Source organism: Typha angustifolia, chromosome 15, assembly GCF_048772165.1.
Source record: "Typha angustifolia cultivar Huaian chromosome 15, ASM4877216v1, whole genome shotgun sequence".
In the NCBI taxonomy this organism is placed as follows: Eukaryota; Viridiplantae; Streptophyta; class Magnoliopsida; order Poales; family Typhaceae; genus Typha; species Typha angustifolia.
This window is the reverse complement of record NC_133253.1, coordinates 8,972,172-8,993,451: the sequence shown is the minus strand read 5'-3', so window position 1 is coordinate 8,993,451 and position 21,280 is coordinate 8,972,172. Positions and strand designations below refer to the sequence as shown.

Sequence of the window (21,280 nt, the reverse complement as noted above, 5' to 3'; positions counted from 1 at the left end):
TTGCAGAAAGATCATCTAATGAGGAATATCCTCAATATAAACAGTTCTGTAAGACTTAAAGTGTTTCAGCCACCTTTGCTGAAAAACCATTTTAAAAGCAATTAGTTGAAAAAACATCATATAATGATAATGTTCCTTATGACTTAGGCATTTGGAAAAGAGAAAGAGTTCCATGGTGGCGACCACCCCACCCTTGTTGACATGCCAAAATCAGGTGCAAAAGACAATCACAAGGTGAATAAACTAATTGTTTCTCAAGGCTCAGACTAACAAGTAGTAATGAAGATACGATGGATCAATTACCTCTGCTTCATTTATGGCATTGACAATAAGACTCCCATCCAAGGTAAGACCATCAAGAAGCACGTTTCGGCCATTAATAACCATGGTTGATTTCTGTGTTATAGAGCAATTCTCATTGACTTTGTTTTTTACATCAGAAAATGATACAGCCCACCTTGGGCTCCATGTTATGCGTGGCCAAACTTCCACCTCTTGACCATTGAACACATCAATTTCTGGATCAGCAATTTGGACACCAGCCTGATAGAAGAAAATGCAAAACTAAGAGATCTGGTAGAAGCTTAAATAAAGCAATACCAAACAATGCTATGAATTTCTAGTAATGCTGACTTACTCTTCAATTCCCTTGTCTTCAAGGTTTTAGGATTCCTACTATATCTTGGCAATATAGATAACATGGAGTACAACCGCAACCCAAGAAGACAAGTACACAACATAAAGAAAAACAGTACTATTTTTCTGCCAGACTCTAACCTCATGCCATTCCTCCAGGAACTGCATATGTGACTAAGATGATTGATCAAGAAAGGCCAAGTGTAAGAGGTGTCATTTTCAATCAATGAAAGGTCGACAATGGAACCAAGTGACCAACCTAATGTGACAATGTGCTACTTGTTACAACTTAAGATCTTGGAATACAAGAAACCAAAAAATGCCCAACAAATAAGAAAACAACAAGCCTCAGAGAGTAGAATATATTATTGCAAAAGAGAATAAAAGCATGAACTAGTAAAATGCAAGCAGAGATAGAGACATAAGATTGTAACTGTGACGCATGGATAAGGATACAACTCTTAAGACAATGCAGACACACCAATACGGCAAATCTTACAAAACAAGGATACGATATATTAAAGATACATATGATGTATTTATATACATAGATATTTATGTAAATGTATATAAATCCTTGCAAACAGAATATATATTTATGTATGCTTCTATTATATTGAATTTAGTTATTAGGGAAAATTTTATTTTGGCACCTGCTTTTTGAATTATTTTTGTTTCAACCCTCCTTTACTTGTTTAAATTGACTCCTACTTTTCATTATAAGTCTTTAAAAACCCTTAAGTTAATTTTAACCCAACAGAGCTGGACAGAATGACATTTTTTAATGAATATATTTTTGTTTTCAAAATACAACTTCTAAAATACCAACATTGCCTGTGACACTTTACTAATTTGGTTTCACATCTTTTTACCCTTACCATTTCTTCTCCTTAGGGCAAAGAAGAAGAGCCCTAGGAAAGAATAAGAAGAAATCATTGAGAAAGAAGAAAAGCCCATTGGGAATGCACTTGATTGTGACTGAGATCACCCATAACAATCTTCATTTTGAAGAATAGCATGATTAGGAAGGAAAACTTAGAGGAAGATTTGAGAAGGTTCTCTCTGGTAAATGAGACAAGCATGGTTAGTGAGGAGCAGGGTTGGGAGTATTTTTTTTTCATTTGTCAGTAGAAGAAGAAAGGTTTGAGAGTATTTTTTTTTAAATTAGTAAATGGGTTATGTTTAACTAATAGGTTTCCATATCTAATAGTATAATAGTAATTTGAGTACCCTGGGTTAGTTTAACTTGAAGGTTGATTAGTTTTTGTGACAGAAATTAACGATAGAGGTTTAGTAGATAGTAAATGTAAAAAAAAGGGGTCAATTTAGATAGGTGAAAAAAGGAGGGATAGAAACAGAAATAATGTAAAAAGAAGGGAGCAAAATAAAATTTCTCATAATTTTATTATTATAATAACTTGTAATAATATATATGAAGTACATCTTGAACTTATTCATCAACAAAGATTTATAGCAAATTGTTAGACACTTCTATTAAGACAAAAGAACATATGTCCCATAAATTGTTATGGTTATGCACTTGTGGCATTAAATCCCAATATTGTTTCCCTTCAAAAATCCAGATTCATACATATTCATAATAAATTACATCTAGGGCCAACTTTGTTGCCACTAGAACCTTCTTTACTGAATAAAAAAACATGTAGCTTGACTTGCCTTTGATCTCTCAAAAGTATCTATATCCTAAAAAGTATCTAGGAGTATCTTTTTTCTTTTGAAAAAAATCAGATACGTAAATGAAGTATTGAAGGATTCTTGAATCTAGGTATTTTAAGCCCACCAGTTGTCAAAGTTTTAAAGGATTCTTGAATGCATCCACTTTCCATGCAAATGTTATGATATTTGGCCAAAAATAATGGCTCTTCTCTAGTTAATTAGTTTTATTTTCTCTTGTTCTTCTCCAATATGACAATGAGACATCAAGTTTATGGACCCATGATTTCCTTGACAATATGGTGTTAGGGTGTTAAAAGTATGATATACATCATTAGTCTCTTATCTAATAACTTAACATTTGATGGCAATTGATTATGGAGGTGTTAAAGATATTATATATATTGGTTCATTATTTAACAACTTAAGTTTTAGGATTAATTAGTTATTTAATATAGTATAGGAACGTGATTTTCTAGAGGTCCCTCATTAGGCCCTATTCACGGTGTGCTACGCAACACACTTTATTATCTTTCATTTTTTCATATGCAATGTATCAAGACTGCATGTGAGAGAGCATGTTAAAGATTTGATATATATTGTTACTCTATTACCTAAACAACTTAAGCTATTGGGTTAACTGGTTATCTAACATAGGAAAATTACGTATTCAAAAAAGCTATAAAACATAAAATTTCCAAACTTTTATTCAAATGCTACAAAGCCACACAAATGTTCCACCTTCCTTACTTTGCAAAAGAAATCAACATGAGGTTTATGTTATTAGACAAGTACTTATATTTGCTCTTCTATTTGTTTCATGTCATGCAACAGAGATAACTATGCACTAGAAGGTCAAGTCTTACATTACTAACAAAGAAAATAAACGTCTATTAACTCTGACAATTAGCACAAGTATCACATAAATTGTACCATGAAAGATCTGATAGCACAATTTAAAAGCAACATGGGAATACCTTCCGCAGAATGAGGCTGTTTGCCCTATAAATTGCCATCTCTCCTGAAGTTGCGCTATGATAAGGGTTTCCCTTTGGTACCTAGGATACAGAGCACATGAAAATAGAACAACAGAAATAACGTAAAAATCTCAAGTTCGATATTAAAGAGATTCAAAATAATGAATAGAAGGCATAGCATCAGTCACATTTTTAATCTAAGAAAGAATAGAGAAGATAATACTTTATTACTATAATAGCAGAATAGCTACATCAACATCTAAAATCAATTTTACAGATTTTAAGACATTAAAAAACCTAAGACAAAATATCTGACAAATTTTTTTGCAAAAGCAAAAGCATTCAAGTAAATAGAACACAACTTTTCAAGTTAATTTGCAATTAAATACTCTAATTATTCTAAAAAAACTTTTAAGTGAAATTGATTGCAAGTCTTAAGTGTCGAAGAGAGACTATCACATCTTGCATGCCCATAAGCAACATTATTGGAAAAAAAGGTAAGATTCAATTACTGCCAAGTGCTCGATAATCCATATTCCATGAGAAGCTTCTCTTTGGAGCTTAGTATTCCACTGATAGACAAATCAACCAATAGACTAAGGATCAATCTAGAAGGACCCAAGGGAGAGGTCTAGGGTTCCAAAAGAGATGAATGTCAATTGGCACGAGGCATGCCAATACCCAATATGGTGGTCCATGTGGCAAAATGCCCCAATGCAATCGGGTAGTGAGGTTAATTAAGCAAAGTTAAGGGGAATTAGAGAAAATCATTAAATTAGAGCTTAATTGTTCTAGGGTCCATGTAGACTATTCCATATGGGTTGATCCCAACCCAAATTTTGCAATTGTTGGCTATAATTTTGTTCATATTGAAAAACATGGGATTTCCCCAGATTTGTGCCCAATTACTAAGAGTCCAAAAAGAGAGTAAGTAAATCATCAAATTGGAGTCTAGTTGGTGTATCTCCTAATATATCTAACCTATATTGGTTAATCTCAACCCACAATTTGCATTTCATTGGTTGAAAATTTCAGCCATGAACACAAAATTTGGGTTTCCCCCGAATTATTTCCCATTTTTGTATATTGGAGTTTAATTGGTTCATAATTCAAGTAGGTCGACCTTCTATAGTTCTGTGTTAATCTACATCAAAATTTCTGAATTTAGCCTCCAATTTGAGTTACACATGTCTGCAGCTTTTAGCTACAAGACACTTCATGCAGTAATAGTGACTCAAAACTCTTGTTCTATACAAAATTGTACATGTTATTCCAATATCTAGAGGTGAGGGCAAGGTTTAAAAAATCGGGATCGGGATCGGGATTGGCTTTCGAAAAAAATGATACATATCGGCGGGATCGGCCATATTGACGGGATCGACAGATCCTACTAACCATGGGTAAAAGATTTTAAATTAGCCACTAAGAGCTATTTTAGGCCCCAATGATTAGAAATCTGCCTTCTAGGCATGCTGAGGCTGTGTAAATGGCATAAGTTAACCAAGATTTCATAAGAGTAGCAAATTTTAAGAAAAAGATCACAACAACAACTAGGCAGATGAGTGTAGACGCTACAATAAAGTACTTTTACACCCTTCCACTCAAAAAGTAAGTCGTACAAGACATAGCACAATATAGACGAATTTGGCAGATTATAAAAAAAGCTTAATAAATAGATGATGGCGTACACATTCAAGATAAGCTTCAAGTCGAAGGATCAGTAGTAAATAATAATAAGATCAATCTTATATGAACATATATTCAAGCAGCTGCTTCCTGAAAATACATGCTCAATCTGCGAGCTAGTAAACATAAATATTAAATTCAGTAAACTGCAGAGATTTATACCTTAGCAGCATCTTCAGGATTATTCTTCACAGGTGCATATGCAAGCCAAGTATCTATGACCTAAAAGGAAAATAAGAAGACTGACGTTATAGAATGGTTGTTTAGTCTCACACCAATCAAAACAAAGCAGCCTTGAATCAAACTAGAGTTAAACTCATCATAAATCTCAGGCAATTAATCTCAAGCCAAGATTGACTAAATCTATGCTCAATCAGGCTAGGAGCAATTAAATGAATAACTAACTTGCAAAAAGATGACGACAGATGAGGCTTCAATTAAAATGTCTAACCAATAAAAAGAGAACATGACATCTTAACTCGAAAAATACTGTAAAAAGTGTTTTACACCACTTCTATGAAAAATTGGAAAAGAATATCCATCATCAATTTTCTTTAACTTACCGTAAACCCAACTTTAGCTGATGGTGGCAGTGTTTTGGGATAGTCTTGCATCATACATTCCAATCGAGTGGAGGATTTGAATGATGTTTTGCTGGCATCCTTGTACCTGATTTGTTAAGATTACAAAGAATGTTCACAGAGCAGATATATGAAAATAAACAGATAGACACACACATGATCAGGAGTGTTCATAATAGGAATGTTAAACATTAAGAGCAAAACTTTAAATTACAATAAGAATTGAAGTAGCTTACAAAGTGCATTTAACCCACCCAGATAATATTGTAGATATATGAAGGCATCATCATGATCAGGAGTGATAGATTGGATCTGTTTAAAAGATAAATAAGATGTAAAACAGAAAAGCATCCACATCTCCACCTTTCAAACACCAAAGTCCAGAGCAGAATTGCCATGCCGCAATTTCAATGTTTACAAGTGCAACAGGTATATGTTTAGTCAAAAGTTTCTCCCTTTTCTCTTTTCCAGTTTTCAACTTCCCTTTTTTATTTTATTAATATTATTAATTGTTTTTTTATTTTCAAATGTCAATTGACTATTTCTAAGAGCTCATCCATCCTTAATACACTATTTGTAAGAGTTCATCTTGCTGTAGCAGATGACTCTCAAATATCTCAAAGAGAACAAGGAGTTCAATCATAGAATAGGAATTCCAACTTCCAGTGTGGGAGTTCATAAGAGGTGATAATAAATGCACGTTAAACCGATTAATATCATGAAACAAATAACCATTAATATCCTAAATAGACTCTTGGCCATGGTTTGAAGTATTGGTCAGAACAAGGAGCAAAACTAGTTTTGGCCCAATATCAGTTTGTATCAACATTGTGGTCATATCGGCAGATACAAGAGCCCGTACAACAAACACAAATTTGGAATTTTTTATGATCTAGATATTTGTCAAATAAAATTGATGTGTTCACAACCCCTTTTGCTATTTGTTTCTTTTCTTCACTTTCACTTCCTACTGTGTCACTTTCCTCAAGGATCCATGGTAGATTTGAAAAATCCAAGCAAGTCCTCTCTCTCCCCTCTGTCTTCCTTCTTTGGGAGGTGGCTTCGAGCCATCTCTAGCACAGCAGTAATGCAATGACGAGCACAAGTATTTACTGGTCAATTCAAAACCCACTATTATTATGATAAAATTTTCACACTTCATATGGTGCTGCTATTATTTGAGTGACATAAATTTTCTTATTGGTCTATCATTTTTAGAATTTAAAATAAAAAAGTAGTATAAAAGAAAAACAACCAAAATAATCGATCCAGATGAGTACAAGAATGAGGAAGATGAGTACAAGGTCATTCGCTTCTAAAGTATACAAGAAATCAGCGATGTTGCTTGGATCAAGTAAGAGTCTCCCCTCTAAGATATGGGTCATGGAAATATAAACATCAACACGAATAAGAACGACTAATCAAATGTGAGCACACAATAAAGTCACTAAGGGAGTGATAATAAAGTATGACCTTGCATAGCAAGATGAAGTTATAGAAAATCAGTTGAGATGGCATAGAAATGAGAACCAGAAGTAGATGAAGACTTCCTTGATAAAATAAGGTGTTAGAAAAAGAGAACTATAAGAAAGATGAGTTGACTAGGAAAAACAATGTTTTATAGAAATCATCACTTAAAAAAAGCAAAAGACGGAGAAACTCTCCAGAAATTAATAAAAAAAAATTGACATGTGGAACATATGAAGTAGGTCAAAACCTAAAATTTTAATGTGGAAATACTATTAACTATTAAGTAGAATATGTTAATATAGTACCACAATACTACACTTACATTATTTAAACAAACTACTATTATTCTTTTAGCATTTGCAAGGAAATCAACATGAGTGGAAAATAAGTGACATTACTTAGGGTTAACAAACTCTGCAATGGCACCTCTTGTCTTCTTGAGCTCCTCAATGTAGGGTTCAAGTTCCAAAATCAACTGGAGAAGAGCAGATCAACTTGGTCACTAAATTGTAATCAGAATGAGATTTTGCCAGAAACAATACAATATTGCAGCATTACTAGTGATTATCTTCCCCTTAAAAAGATGACAAAGAATCATGAATATTCAAATTACTAGTCAGAAAGAGTGATGATATGGTTGACATTCTTTCTTTTGTAAAAGCAAAGTTGTGGAATAGAGGAGTAAATATAAGATAAGTAATATACACATTTATAAGGTAAGTACAAATATTAGACAGATCTACAACCTTTTTTTCTTCTGCTTTCATACTTTAAATCATACTACTAACAATTGAATCTATATGAGCACATATCAGAGGTTAACTCAAGCTAAAGGTTGTCTGTAGATTAGGTTGGTCAGGCAGACATTCACCCAATTTTATTCCAGCTACCTTGAAAAGCAAGGAACAGCAGGCTGATCACAAAAAAGATCGACTAAAGGACTAGGTTTCCAAAAGCCAATACATACCCTATAGTCAAAATCCTGACCAAAAGAAAAGCAAATAAATCCCACACAAAAGTATTCTTTCGATTTTTCTTTAGCTCTTTGATATTACAATTAGCAAAAGATAAAGAGAAACTGCAAAATAAAAATTAGTACACTTTTCTTTTCCTCTTTTCCAGAATAGAGGCATTATCTTTCCAACTTTGGGACAGAAATGCCGTTTGCACACAGGGGAAAAGATTACAACATTGCAAGAACAAGAAATCATCAGGCCTTTTCTATTCTAAATCAGAGAAAGGAGGGTAAGAGCCCACTAAATTCTTACTTTCTCTTGCCTAGAATCTGGCCAATCCAATTATTGCAGATAAGAACCCAATTAGTCTCAATCAAGCAACAATGGATTATCTAAACTGATTCATCAGTAAGACCCACCATAGCACTCTCCGACAATCCAGAAGTTTAGCTTGTTTCAACATTTGTAAATGAATTGGAAAGATAAAAGCAAAATAAGAAATCTGATCAATTTTTTAATGAGATTCAGTATCTTAGCACTCATATAGAGTTTTAAGTGATCAGAAGATTTAGCTTGTAAGGATCACAGATCACTATAGATTTGATAGCAATAGTACAATCATTTCAGTATTTCAAACTTTATCATTGGTTGCATGATCAGATCACTAAATGCTACTCATAGTACATAAATATCAGAAATATTATTATGTTGGGTTAAAAGGAAATACATACCTGGTTTATATTTCCAGGGTAAGGAGAAAAGCCTGTCTCACAATTCACATCTCCATCAGCATGCCCAGTAGCTCTAAGTAGCGGATCAAGCTGATTGTACTCAACGTTAATAACCATTGTCCTCCCTAAAACAAATTCTTCATTGCATTAGTATCAAGAATATATCAAGGAAAAATTATAATACATATTGTTGAAGAATAGAAAAGGAGGAAAAACAACATTCTAATACAACTGTGGATCAAATAAGTATAGAGCTTTCTTCAAAGCTCTGGCCAGGCTTGCCAAGTTCTAATCCTGACTCTACACTTGCAGTAAGGTCAATAATTGATCTACACTTCAATCATGAGATATAAACTCATTTTGGATGTGCTCTCTTATTATCACGTTATAGTAGTAGATTTTTGGGAACATTAAAAGAACAGAAGAAGTAGCAAGCATAAATCCTAAAAGTGGATTGTCCATTAACTGGAACACATTGATTCTATGTCAAGTGCCAACACTAGTCCAACATATGAAGAACACTCTTGAACAAGGGTAGAAGCAAGATAAAGTTCTTATATAGAGAAACGTCCACCAACATACAATCATAAAATGCTTTTATTTGTTCCTATCACAACCATCCTAATCTATCTGGCCAAGGCTTTAATTGTGGCTGGTCTACCCCGTGCTGACAGCTTCTCAGAATAGTACATGCCAGTCAGCAAGGACTATGCAATACCATGCCAAGAAAGGAAATAATGACACGACCAAATATGACATAAGGAAAACCAGGCCGTGCCAATCTTCATCTGTATATTGGCACCCTGCTAAGTATGTGGCTAAGTGGCATGAGTTGCGCTGGTTGATACATAAATCCATGTCCCTTCCTGGCTTCTTGCACAACTTGCCAATCTAGAGATTCTCATTTCTTATTCTAACGAAGAAAACAGACATTGTCATTTCTGCTACATTCACATTTTAGAGTTGTTCTTTACAAATCCTTAAACCAAGAATTTAAGTATAGTTCAGTACTGTTCATGTGAGGCAGTAATATCACAAGCCAACAGCTTGCTTGCATGAAAGCCATTGTCACAATTTGTACCTAGAGACCACTTCCCCCAATCCCTATCTACCTCTCTACCTCCACCAACTGCAATTTCACCATCACAAAGAAAACCATTGTCAAAGTATAGTTCAGTATTGTTCATGTGAGGCAGTAATATCACAAGCCAACAGCTTGCTTGCATGAAAACCATTGTCACAATTTGTACCTAGAGACCACTTCCCCCAATCCCTATCCACCTCCACCAACTGCAATTTCGCCATCACAAAGAAGGGAAAAGGACAAAGCTCAAGAGGTCACCTTAGGGTCTCAGTCACCTGAGGGAGGTCATCTCATCTCATCCAACTTAATAAAAGTATTACTTTATTACATATATCCAACCACAAAGTGAATCCAAAACCTACAAGTTAAGACCATTGTTAATCTTAAATATGTATCAGAATTCAGAACTACTTGAGATAGGAACTCAGGACAAGCCCAAAGCCAACCTGGTACTCTAATCTTCTTCCTCTTCTCTCCCTCTTCATCACTGTTGATACCCCTCTATCTACCTCTTCTTCCCTTTGATTTCATTAATAATTATGCCATATGCTTTGCAGCACACCATACCATCTGACATGACAACATGCCACAAAATAAGAAATTGTTCTTTTTGGTTATACACTCATCCTTTGTTAAACATCACTAGTTCGCCACCACCACAAATACTGCCATTTGCCTAGTTCACCACCACCACAAATACTGCCATTTGCCAATGATTCAGCATTCTGAAAATGAAAACTAATTTTAGGCCTTAAAAATCTCTAACAAGAAACTGTACTTATTCTACTCTCATCAACAAGTAACTGACCAAGAAGAGAACACAAACAGTCGTATGTTGTTGGGGTAAACCCCTTGTATTGCATTACCTTTTTAAATAGGTAAGGCACCAAGACGAACACTCTTGCAACCATTGATTAATAGAAAATTTCATTTCTCCCCAATTATCCTCTCACTACTCATACATGTAGTGAAATATCCTCATCCACATCTAAATATTTACATGTTTTACAAAAATCAAGAGCTTAATTCTTAGGGTGTTGGGAAGGAACTTTTGCCAAACAAGGGATAGAAGATGTGTGGGACAGCCCTCAAGACTGCGAAGACAACTTTAGAATAGGGAGACAACTATAGAAATGTTAGATGGTGACAGCAATGGTGGACAGTCAAAAGAAATAGTGGATGACAGTAGGCTAGTATCATTGTATGATGCTATTCTTGTGCAGGAATCTTTCTGGCACAAGATGTGTGGGGCAGCCCTCCAGGCACTAAAAGCATTTCAATGTACTCATTCGTTATACTCCAAAACTAACCAATAATAAAATAAGCAGAACTACAACATAAAAGCAAGGTTCCAAAAATCGGTATCGGGATCGGGATCGGCCGTCCGAAAAAACGATACGTATCGGCTGTATCGGCCGTATCGGCCGTATCGGCTGCCTGTATCGGATCGGATTATTTTAATTAAATAAAATTCTAAATATTATTAAAAATTTTAGAGAAATTTCTAAAAATTTAGAAAAAATTATAAGAAAATAAGAAATAATAATTACTCACATATAAAGCCTAAAAAGTAAAAATATCTTTTTCTCCTTCTCTTCTTTTCTATTCATTCTCTCCCACATTCTTTTTTTTATCTTTTTCTCTCTTTCTTTCTCACCTTTTTTTTTTAATCTTTCCCTCTCCCACACTCTCTCTTTCATTTTCTCTCTCTCATGCCCCATTTTTTTTTATCTTTCCTCTCTCTCTTGCTCTTTCCCTCTCTCTCTCCTTTTCTCTCCCTCACTCTCTCTCCCTCACTCTCTCTCTCCCTCTCTCTCTACTACTGCTGTCAGCAGCAGCTGTCTGACAGCTGCAGCAGCTGACAGCAGCAGGCCAGGCCGAAAGCCTGGATCGGGATCGGCTATAGCCGATCCCGATCCGTTTCGGCCGATCCCACTCGGGATCGGCCGAAACTCAAATCCTTGCATAAAAGCAATATAAGTAATGACAGTCTACATTTATTTAAGAGGTATTCCTTATTGGTTTACCATCAGCATGGGTAAGCTTTGTTATTCCTCCAATAGCTTCCTTTGCTTTCCGAGGAACAGCAAGAGAATTGACATTGTATCCTTTTGTGGCGCTGACACCCAACGAAGCTGGTATGGCCTATTTAAGTAATAAAAGTATAAGCAGATACTGTTAGCTCATACTTTCACATGCAAATTAGAATTCACCAAGGAAAAATAGAAAGCTGAATTAAAGAAACAGAAACCCAGTATAAACCTTAAACAGTAGTCCGTTCGTATCCTGGAAGAAAAGAACCCATTTTACACCAGCATTCTTCCTGGAAAAAGGGACACTTACATTCATCACTGGCATATATAAATTAGTTATAATTATTCAGAATTTATGAGGACATTAATTGTATCTACTCTTAGTAGTTAATATCTAAAATTATTAAGTTCCACCTTCAAAATGGCATATAAGTTCTTTCTTAAAGATCTCTAAGAAAGAAAAGTAGGACGTCACAAATTTACAAATAAACATACCATTGATCAAGCAAGCCGCTGGAATAAAGAAGTGCATGCACATCTCCATGGCCATGAGGTTTCGTCTGTCCAAATAATGAACTTCTCTTAGGAAACTAAATATCACAACCATCTATAGGTAACAGCTAACCTATCATAATTGATTAATTTCGTCAAAGAAATCTGGCAAAGAGATGCCTCATCTCTAAATAATATTACCTGGATTTTGTACTTATCATTTATGTCTAATGCAAGCCTTGCATTATTATCATCTAAACATGCTACTTTTTCCTGAAATGAACATCCAAAATGCAGTCAAAACTATATCCTGTACTTAACAGATCTACAAACAAAATTGGAAATGAACCATAAAACTTTTCCGATATTCACCTGCTTAAGAAGCTTCACTTGTGTGGGCTTCATTCCAAAGTAAGAATTTGATTCCAAGAGCTCTAACGTGGGTGCATTAGTATCATCCGATGTCATTATCACCAAGGGAATCAGAGTACGATCTTGACCTACCAATTCAATGATGTAAACATCAATAGAAGAGATTAACTAAATGAATACTTCGCTAGAAGTACCTGACAGGTACTTATTGATAGAATGCCAAATATGTAGATAATAATCTTCATAATTTATTAAAGTCACTTCTGTAGACCAAAGAAAATTTGAATATCAATTTGACACAACTCTTCCATGATCTTCAAAGAGTTGACGTCACACTTCTATAGAGCAAAAGATGACCTATAGTTCACAAGCCAATAAAACAATATATTGTGTAGATTGATATAGGACATAGTAAAATAATAAATGGTATGAAGTCTCAAATTTTCTCCCATTCCACATAAAAAAGGAATTGAACAGTTACAGTGTCAAGTACTCCCAGATATAGGCTTATTTTCACCTATTCTCATAAGATTATAATCGTACATGCAAAATTTAAGATTTCCACTATGTAAGTTTGTTTCCGGTGTCTAGCTTTGTGAGAGAATATCAATTCAATTTCCATAAATTTGACTACCATATTCTGGTGTAAATGAAGTATGAAACATCCTATATCATATTTAAGATATCTTGATATTGTTGAACCTTTCTAGGTACTATAAAATTTAATCAAAATAACAACCACCAAAAGAAATTAACATTCATCTCTTAACTACCAAGGAAAGGAGAAGAAACTTGGTTAAGAGATTCTACTATGAGTTAATGGTGAAAGTTCGGCAATTTCCAATTAGATATGAATTGTACTTTACATTGGAACAAATCTGAAATTTATAATTTAGATGAATAGCATTTTGGCATTTTGCAACGCCCATATGTATGAATATTTCAACCACATAAAACAGTAGACCTACATGATCCGCGTATAGTCTTCATATCCATGCATATAGGTATACACCTCATAAATCTATTTGGAGTTGTGAAACTCAGTGTTTTGAAAAGTGCCTATGGCAGCTGCCTCAGCAGGGTGGAGCACCAGCCGCCCCAAAAATACCATAGCTATACTTAAGAGTAAAACACTAGGAAAAGCCCACATGCGACGAATTTCTTTTGTGAATATGCAGTGGCGAATTGACTTTGAGGGAATAACGAGTAGGATCAGGCTAATGGGACAGGTAACAGGTAGAGGGTTTGAAAACTAAACTATTTTCAAAAACCGATCCACTCTTATCTCTTCCCTCAATTTGAGCCCTACCGCCGCCTCTCTCGAGCAATACTGAGCGGCGGCAAGCGCTGGCACAAGGCAACGACAGTGGTTTGAATTAAGCTCCTCTCTCTCTCTCTCTCTCTCTCTCTCTCTCTCTCTCTCTCTCTCCCTCCGACAGGCGATGACGATGATCTTTCCATCGACTCGCTATCTCCCGTTTTGACGATCTCTTTGCTTTGTTGTCTTAGAAAGTAAATATGAGTTTGATGATCAATCTCTCACTCTCTCTACTCCCCTCTTTTTGGTTCTTTTTTTCCTATGTTTCCACTTTTGCCCCTGCTATAAATGGATGACAGGCTGACATTTGAGTCTTCAAGGTAGCATCGGGATTTTCTAATTTTCTTAGTTTTTATGATATCAGTGATTGTTAACGGAGAAAAAAAAGGATTAGGTGATTCTAGATTTTTCGCTAACTTGTAATCTTGGTATTAATTTTGCTGCTCTTGGGATTTTAGCTATATCAGAACATAATGTATATCATTATCATATATAATTTATTTTAAATTTTTTATATAATAAAATACTACATGCTCACAGCCAGCATCCACCTTTCAAACACTGGTGAAACTTTGTTTCACCATATCCATGAGTGATAACCATGCATATAGTAACCACAACTCCAACTATATCTCATGTTTAGCCTTGTCAATCATACTGGTCATCAATCAATAGGAAAACAGTAAAATTGTTTTACAAAAAGCACACTCCAGGTGTAAATAGAAAAGTACAGTACTCATAACTCAGCAGGCAAAACACATTATCCTAGAGATTGTAATATCTATAACACAAATAAGATCATCTGCACATATAACTCTTCCTGTGTATAGTTATAATGCTGCATCTGAAGTATGGCCACATTAGATACCACTAGACCTAGTGAAAATAAATATATTAGAGAAGTACTGATTAATTTTAAGAGGCAGTCAGAAACAGGTTAACAAACAATAAATGATCATAAAAGGCCATAGTTAATGCAAGACTGAATTTTTAGTTTGAAATGGACCAAAAAGAAACTTCATTCAGGAGAATCGTGTGGATACATACCTTCGACACATTTATAACTGGCTTCCTGTAAAGCTAGAATAGATTCTATGTAATGTTGGAGAAAGCATTTTCCAGTAGTGGTTTCTGCAGGAAGGGCCAACTGGAGCAAAATATCACATACAATTTGTATTATTGAATTAATTGAAATATAAAGACAGCAAGCTGGCAGAGAACATAGTACAGCCATGTAATCAAACAGGGAAAAAGACTCAAAACAACAGATTTTACCTCATCATCGAAGTTGTCATCCAGACACATGCAAGCACTTAAGCGATAGATGTGGTACAAAGTCTCTTAATTTTCTAGCAAAATAATCCATTTCTTACTAGAACATAAAGTTCCATCTTCCACTCAAACATCATAAGTACCTAATGTCCAAATGTGGAAGTGCCATATTCACTCAATGAAGAAAATCATCTATGAGACTATGATTTACAAAACTCCTACAGAATATTTAAACAATTCAATTTTCCTTTGTTCTCATTCATTTAATATTACCATTTCAGATTCAGTAATAACATAGCTTAGTCATGAAGGGGTACTGATGGACAACTATTAGAATATATGTCACATGGAAATTCATCAAATACATATAAACATACTATGTGTGTATGCGTATATCATAGTTTCCAGTTTCGGCCGATCCCAAGTGGGATCGGCCGAAACGGATCGGCCTGTACAGGTGCTGGTTTCGGCCAGTTTGGCTGATTTCGTCCTGTACAAGTAGCTGCGGCTGCAGCAGGCAGCTGTCAGCTGCTGCTGACAGCAGCAGCTAGAGAGAGAGGGAAAGAGGAAGAGAGAGTGACGGAGAGAAAGGGAGAGAGAGAGAGAGAGAGAGAGAGAGAGAGAGAGAGAGAGAGGGGAAAAAGGAAGAGAGTGAGGGAGAGGGAAAGATTAAAAAAAAAAGAGGTTGAGAAAGAGAGAGTGAGAGAGAGAGAGAAAGATAGAAAAAAAAGAGTGTGGGAGAGAATAGATACTTCAGACTAACAGTTAGAGGGATAGGAAAGAAGAGAGGGAGGAAGAAATATTTTTACTTTTTAAGCTTTATATGTGAGTAATTATTATTTCTCACATTTCTTATAATTTTTTCTAAATTTTTAAAAATTTCTCAGCATTTTTAATAATATTTAAAATTTTATTTAATTAAAATAGTCCAATCCGATACAGGCGGTCGATACGGCCGATAAGGCCGATACGTATCGTTTTTCCGGACGACCTATCCCGATCCCGATACTGATTTTTGGAACCTTGGTATATATATATGAATTGCATCCAATGTTTTAAAAGGTGCCCAGGGTATGTGGGCAACCACCCCACCGCATAACGCCTAAGGAGTGTAAATACTTTGTTGGTCTAGCATTTTTAATGTATACAAAAAAAAAGTAGTTATATATAATATATATTAGAAAAATTAATAGTGCACTACACCAAAATACAAAATAATGATCATAATTCACAACCATTTTTAATGTACAACAGATAGATGATAACACACATCCCATGAGTGAAGCAAACCAATGGCCTAAAAGGCTAAAATGATATAAAAGTTACTATATTTAGAAAGCAAGATAAGGTCAAAATGGTTACTGGAGCAACAAAGCTAACATCAAAATTACATGTAGCTAAAACTTAGGAATCATAATTAATCTTTTTTCCTTTAACAATTACAAAAATCATAAAAAAACAAAGAAAATTGGAAATAGACCGCCCTTCTACAACTCCATCTCAATTGCTAGCCTGCCACTTATGTACAACATCATAGAAAAGGAAAACTACAAACATAGAGAAAAAAAGAAAAATAAGGGGAGTAGAGAGAGAGAGAGACGAGATCCAAGATCTGAGCAGATCCCTACAATTAGAGTACAAGTAGGGAGCGAATCTGGAAGAGCTCATCAACGATGAGATTAGCTTCATCAGAGAGAGATAGGAGGATGCAGCGAAAAGGGGGGCACGGGATGCAAAGGAGGAGCTCGACAAATGCAACTCGAACGAGGAGGTTGGCACGGACTATAAATCTCTCCATCTCATCGCCAAAGTAAAACGAAAAGTGCCCCTTTGGTGTCCTCCATTGGCGACGAATCCACCCCTCTACCACAATCACTACCTTTTTGGGCAAAAGAGGGTGGTATTATGACTTGCTTCATCTCGTCGCCAATCTAGGCACGCAATCCCACCAAAGCGACTCGCTTAGCATGCCAACCGCCAACGCAATCCAATCATATTCCCTATTGCATTCACTATTTGTAGGGTCGCCAATGCACACCCTGCTAAGCAAGCCGCCTAGGCAACCGCTTTTTCCGCTTTTCAACACATTGAGTTCATATTAGAGATAGTTAAGCTAGAACAATCATAGTAAATAAAAAGTCATGGAAATTGGATATTAGAGCTACATCAAAACTCCCACTTAAAAGGTCTAACTAATCATAGGAACTCACAATTTCATGCTTAAAAAGCTTTTGCACACAAATTGATTATATTCCAACTATACAATATAGTCGTGTGTTTTAACTTTAGTGACTTTTAACTTATAGACATGGTTACCCAATCTCTAAAGTATCTAAAAGGTATGGTTATGTCATTTAGTGAGTACTAGGGCTCAAGATTAGGATGTTTAATTCAAGGTTCCCGGTATCAGAATCGGTATCGGCCATTCGAAAAAACAATATGTACGGCTGTATTGGCCGTTTGTATCGGATTGGACTATTTTTTAAGCATATAAAATTCTAAATATTATTTAAAAATGCAGAAAATTTTCTAAAAAAAATTAGTGAAAAAAGGTAGTCCCAGTGGTTGCTAATAATGAACAAATTATAAGACTGCTAGACAATTACTTATGATAAAAAGATAACATTTATATTAGACGTCATGTAATGCACATTGTCTTAATCTCATATTGAAAGATATTGCTAAAGATCATAAAATTAGGTCAAGGGTTGACAAACTTTATATATTACATAAATGTTAGAAAGATTGGGTTCTTAATTATAATTACATGAAGGTCAGAGGTTGACAAACTTTATATATAATTATAATTGGGTTCTTAATTTGCTTAAGTAGATAACTGATCATAGAAAAATTATCAAACTCGGCCTCACTAGATTTGTCACTAATTTTTTAGTATTGGAGAGCATAATGCGATATAAAGATAAGATTATACAAGTATTTATATCACCAGAGTGGTCTATAAAAATTAAAAATATGAAATCTAAAGTTCAAAGTTTAGGTGAAGCTTTGAAAAGAAGACTTTTGAAAATATATTTTGGATAATATTATAATTGCCACCATAGTATTTAAACCTTTTGTCAAAATATTACGACTTATAAATAGTAAAGACAAGTTTAAGATGGACATAATAAAAGAATCAATAAAAAACATTGGCAAAAACTATAGGAAGTGGTGGAAGTGTATTGACTCCAGATAAAACAGGCAACCATAGAGATATATACATTGCTAGTAGGAATGGTTTTAGTTTATTAATTTACTTTATCTAAATATTTTGAAGTTTGAGTGCTTACAAATTTCTACAGAATATTTTCTTAATCCAAGATTTCAATTCTCTACAAATATCAATAATGATACAAAACCCTTCCTAAGAGTCAATAAAAATAAATATAGGCAAAAGTTATAGGAAGTGGTGGAAATTGATTAACTACAGATAGAATAAACAAATACATAGAGATATACACGTGTTGATAAGCATGCTTTTAGTTTATTAATTTACTTTTATTTAAATATTTTGAAGTTTGAATGCTTACAAATTTCTATAAAATATTTTTTTAATCTCAAATTTCAATTCTCTACAAATGAAAACTAATAATGATATCTAGCTAGGAGATAGGAAAGTAATTAGCAGATTAAAGCCTGATATTTATAAACAAATCATTTACGATAAAGAAATGAGTTATTATTCAATTAAATAATTTTATTATTATTTGTTTCAAGTTTCAATATAATCAATTTCTTATAAAATGTATTCAATAATACATTTTAGATGGAGAAATATAGATTGAGAGTTAGCCAATTCAATACTGTTGAAATTGTTGCAGCTATATTTTATAACAGTCTAGCTGAATAGTAGTCCATTTATGGATAGGAGAAGACACCAAATTTGACACTAATAGTAAAGATCTTAAGTCAAACCATGTATTCATCAAAATGCAAAAGAAATTTGACTATCTTCTCTTTAATCCACATCAAAATACGTAATCGGTTGACAATGAAGATATTAGAGAAATTACTTTTTTGCCATTATAATATGAGATTAAGGGATAGAAATTAAAAATGGAAGACAAAAAATAATCAGCTGATTAATTTAAATTACATTTTGATGAAGAAGACTCCCTTGACTCCATGGATCAAAGAAGTGAAGGATAAATTATTAGATAATAGAAATAACTCATGGTGAGGCATTAAGAGAGATCATGACTAGAGTAGAGACTACTATAAGTCATTCGACAGCGAGAGATATTATAACTACCAATACCAGCGATAACTCTGATGATCTTGATAATACACTTGATGGTGAGATCATTCCTTCCACATTTGCTAAGAGAAATTAAGAAGACATAGAGATTAAAAATAGAGAAATTAAAAATGTGCATACATATCGGCGATGTCGTTATTAGAATGTTGCTCCCTATAACTATGGTTTATTAAGTATTCATTGCTTGGAGCCATCATAAAATTTATATGCTGGTTATTATCCTCTTCAGTATCCTTAGACACAAGATCCATATATTGATTATTATCCTCTTTACAGACAATAATATCTATTTGATATAACTAATATGATGTAATCACTCTTTAGAGCACAAGGCTCTAGACATTATTGTTTATAAGTTTATGGTAATTATGATGACAACCACCAAAGAGATTTACTGAGTTAACTTGATATTCAACTAAATTATAATTTTTGAGTAAATTATACTTTTTTTAATATTTAAGGTTCATATGTGAATAATTATTATTTTATTATTATTTTATCATTTTTTATAAAGCTTTGGAAATTTTTCTGCATTTATAAATAATATTTATTATTTAAAATTTTACGTAATTAAAAAAAAGTCTGATCCGATCCGAGTGACCAATATAGCCTATACTACCGACCCGATCGATATGTATGGTTTTTTCATAAGGCCAATTCTGATTCCGATCCCAATTTTTTTTAACATTGATTTAAATCATCTTTTTAATGAAAAAGACCTCTTGACTCTATGAATCAGAGAAGTAGAGAACAGATTATTAGATGATAGATAAAACTGATGGTTAAATGAAGCATTGAAGAAGACCATGACGAAATTAGTGGCTGGTACAAGTTGTTCGACAGTAAGAGAAAAATACAGCTACCAGTCCCAGTGATAACCTTGATGATCATGATGATATGATGGGAAAATTCTCTTCCATATTTGTTAAGAAAAATCAAAAAAATAAAAGAATTGAAAAAAAAGAAACTGAAGATGATGTACATACATATCAATGATGTTATAAGGATATTGCTTCACATGATTATGGTACATCGAGTATTCATTGTTTGGAGCCAATCGAGTATCCATTATTTAGAGCCATCATAAAATCCATATGTTAATTATTAATTATTATTATTCTCAGTATTCTCAGACATAAGATCAACGTATTGGTTATTATCTTCCTCAAACACAATAAGATCTATTTGATTTGACTAGTATGATGTAATTACTTATTAGAGCACCAAGTCTTAGATATCATTATTTAAAACTTTATGATGATTATGATGATGACGATCATAGAAATTTATGAAAGCATGGTATTCATCAAAGTTGAGTAAGTTAATACATTTTTTTTAGTTTCTAGGCTTCATATGTGAGTAATTATTATTTTCTTATTAATTTTTTTTAAATTTGTAGAATTTTTTTTGCATTTTTAAGTAATATTTAGAATTTTAGGTAATTAAAAAGAGTCCGATCTGATACAACCAATACGTATCATTTTTCTCGAACGGCCAATCCTAATCTCAGTACCGAGTTTTAGAACCTTAATTCATATATCGTCATCAGATGGGAGATGGCTAAGAATAAAGATGGTGGATCCTTTAGAAAGAGGTTGAAAAACTGGAATGATAAGAACAATGCTATTTTACTAGACCACTTTCTTCACCAACATGACACAGGGAAGAGTGGCAAAAATTTTACGAAAGATGCTTGGATGAAAATCAGCCTAGAATGAAGTGTTCGGTACACCTACTATT

General features: G+C 33.9%; 1 protein-coding gene across 2 annotated transcripts in view; it reads right to left on the bottom strand.

Moving 5' to 3' along the window:
• LOC140778827 (UDP-sugar pyrophosphorylase) overlaps positions 1 to 21,280 on the bottom strand; it is a 28,305-nt gene that overhangs the window by 619 nt on the left and 6,406 nt on the right. For both annotated transcript variants that reach the window (XM_073123698.1, XM_073123699.1), the window contains 12 exons: positions 15,058 to 15,157; positions 12,693 to 12,820; positions 12,522 to 12,593; positions 12,324 to 12,388; positions 12,058 to 12,118; positions 11,823 to 11,940; positions 8,712 to 8,836; positions 7,423 to 7,499; positions 5,537 to 5,642; positions 5,136 to 5,195; positions 3,288 to 3,368; positions 304 to 543 (listed from right to left, as the gene is read on the bottom strand). In XM_073123698.1, coding sequence (XP_072979799.1) covers positions 304 to 543; positions 3,288 to 3,368; positions 5,136 to 5,195; positions 5,537 to 5,642; positions 7,423 to 7,499; positions 8,712 to 8,836; positions 11,823 to 11,940; positions 12,058 to 12,118; positions 12,324 to 12,388; positions 12,522 to 12,593; positions 12,693 to 12,820; positions 15,058 to 15,157 — 1,233 coding nt within the window. The remainder of the gene's footprint in view (positions 1 to 303; positions 544 to 3,287; positions 3,369 to 5,135; positions 5,196 to 5,536; positions 5,643 to 7,422; positions 7,500 to 8,711; positions 8,837 to 11,822; positions 11,941 to 12,057; positions 12,119 to 12,323; positions 12,389 to 12,521; positions 12,594 to 12,692; positions 12,821 to 15,057; positions 15,158 to 21,280) is intronic.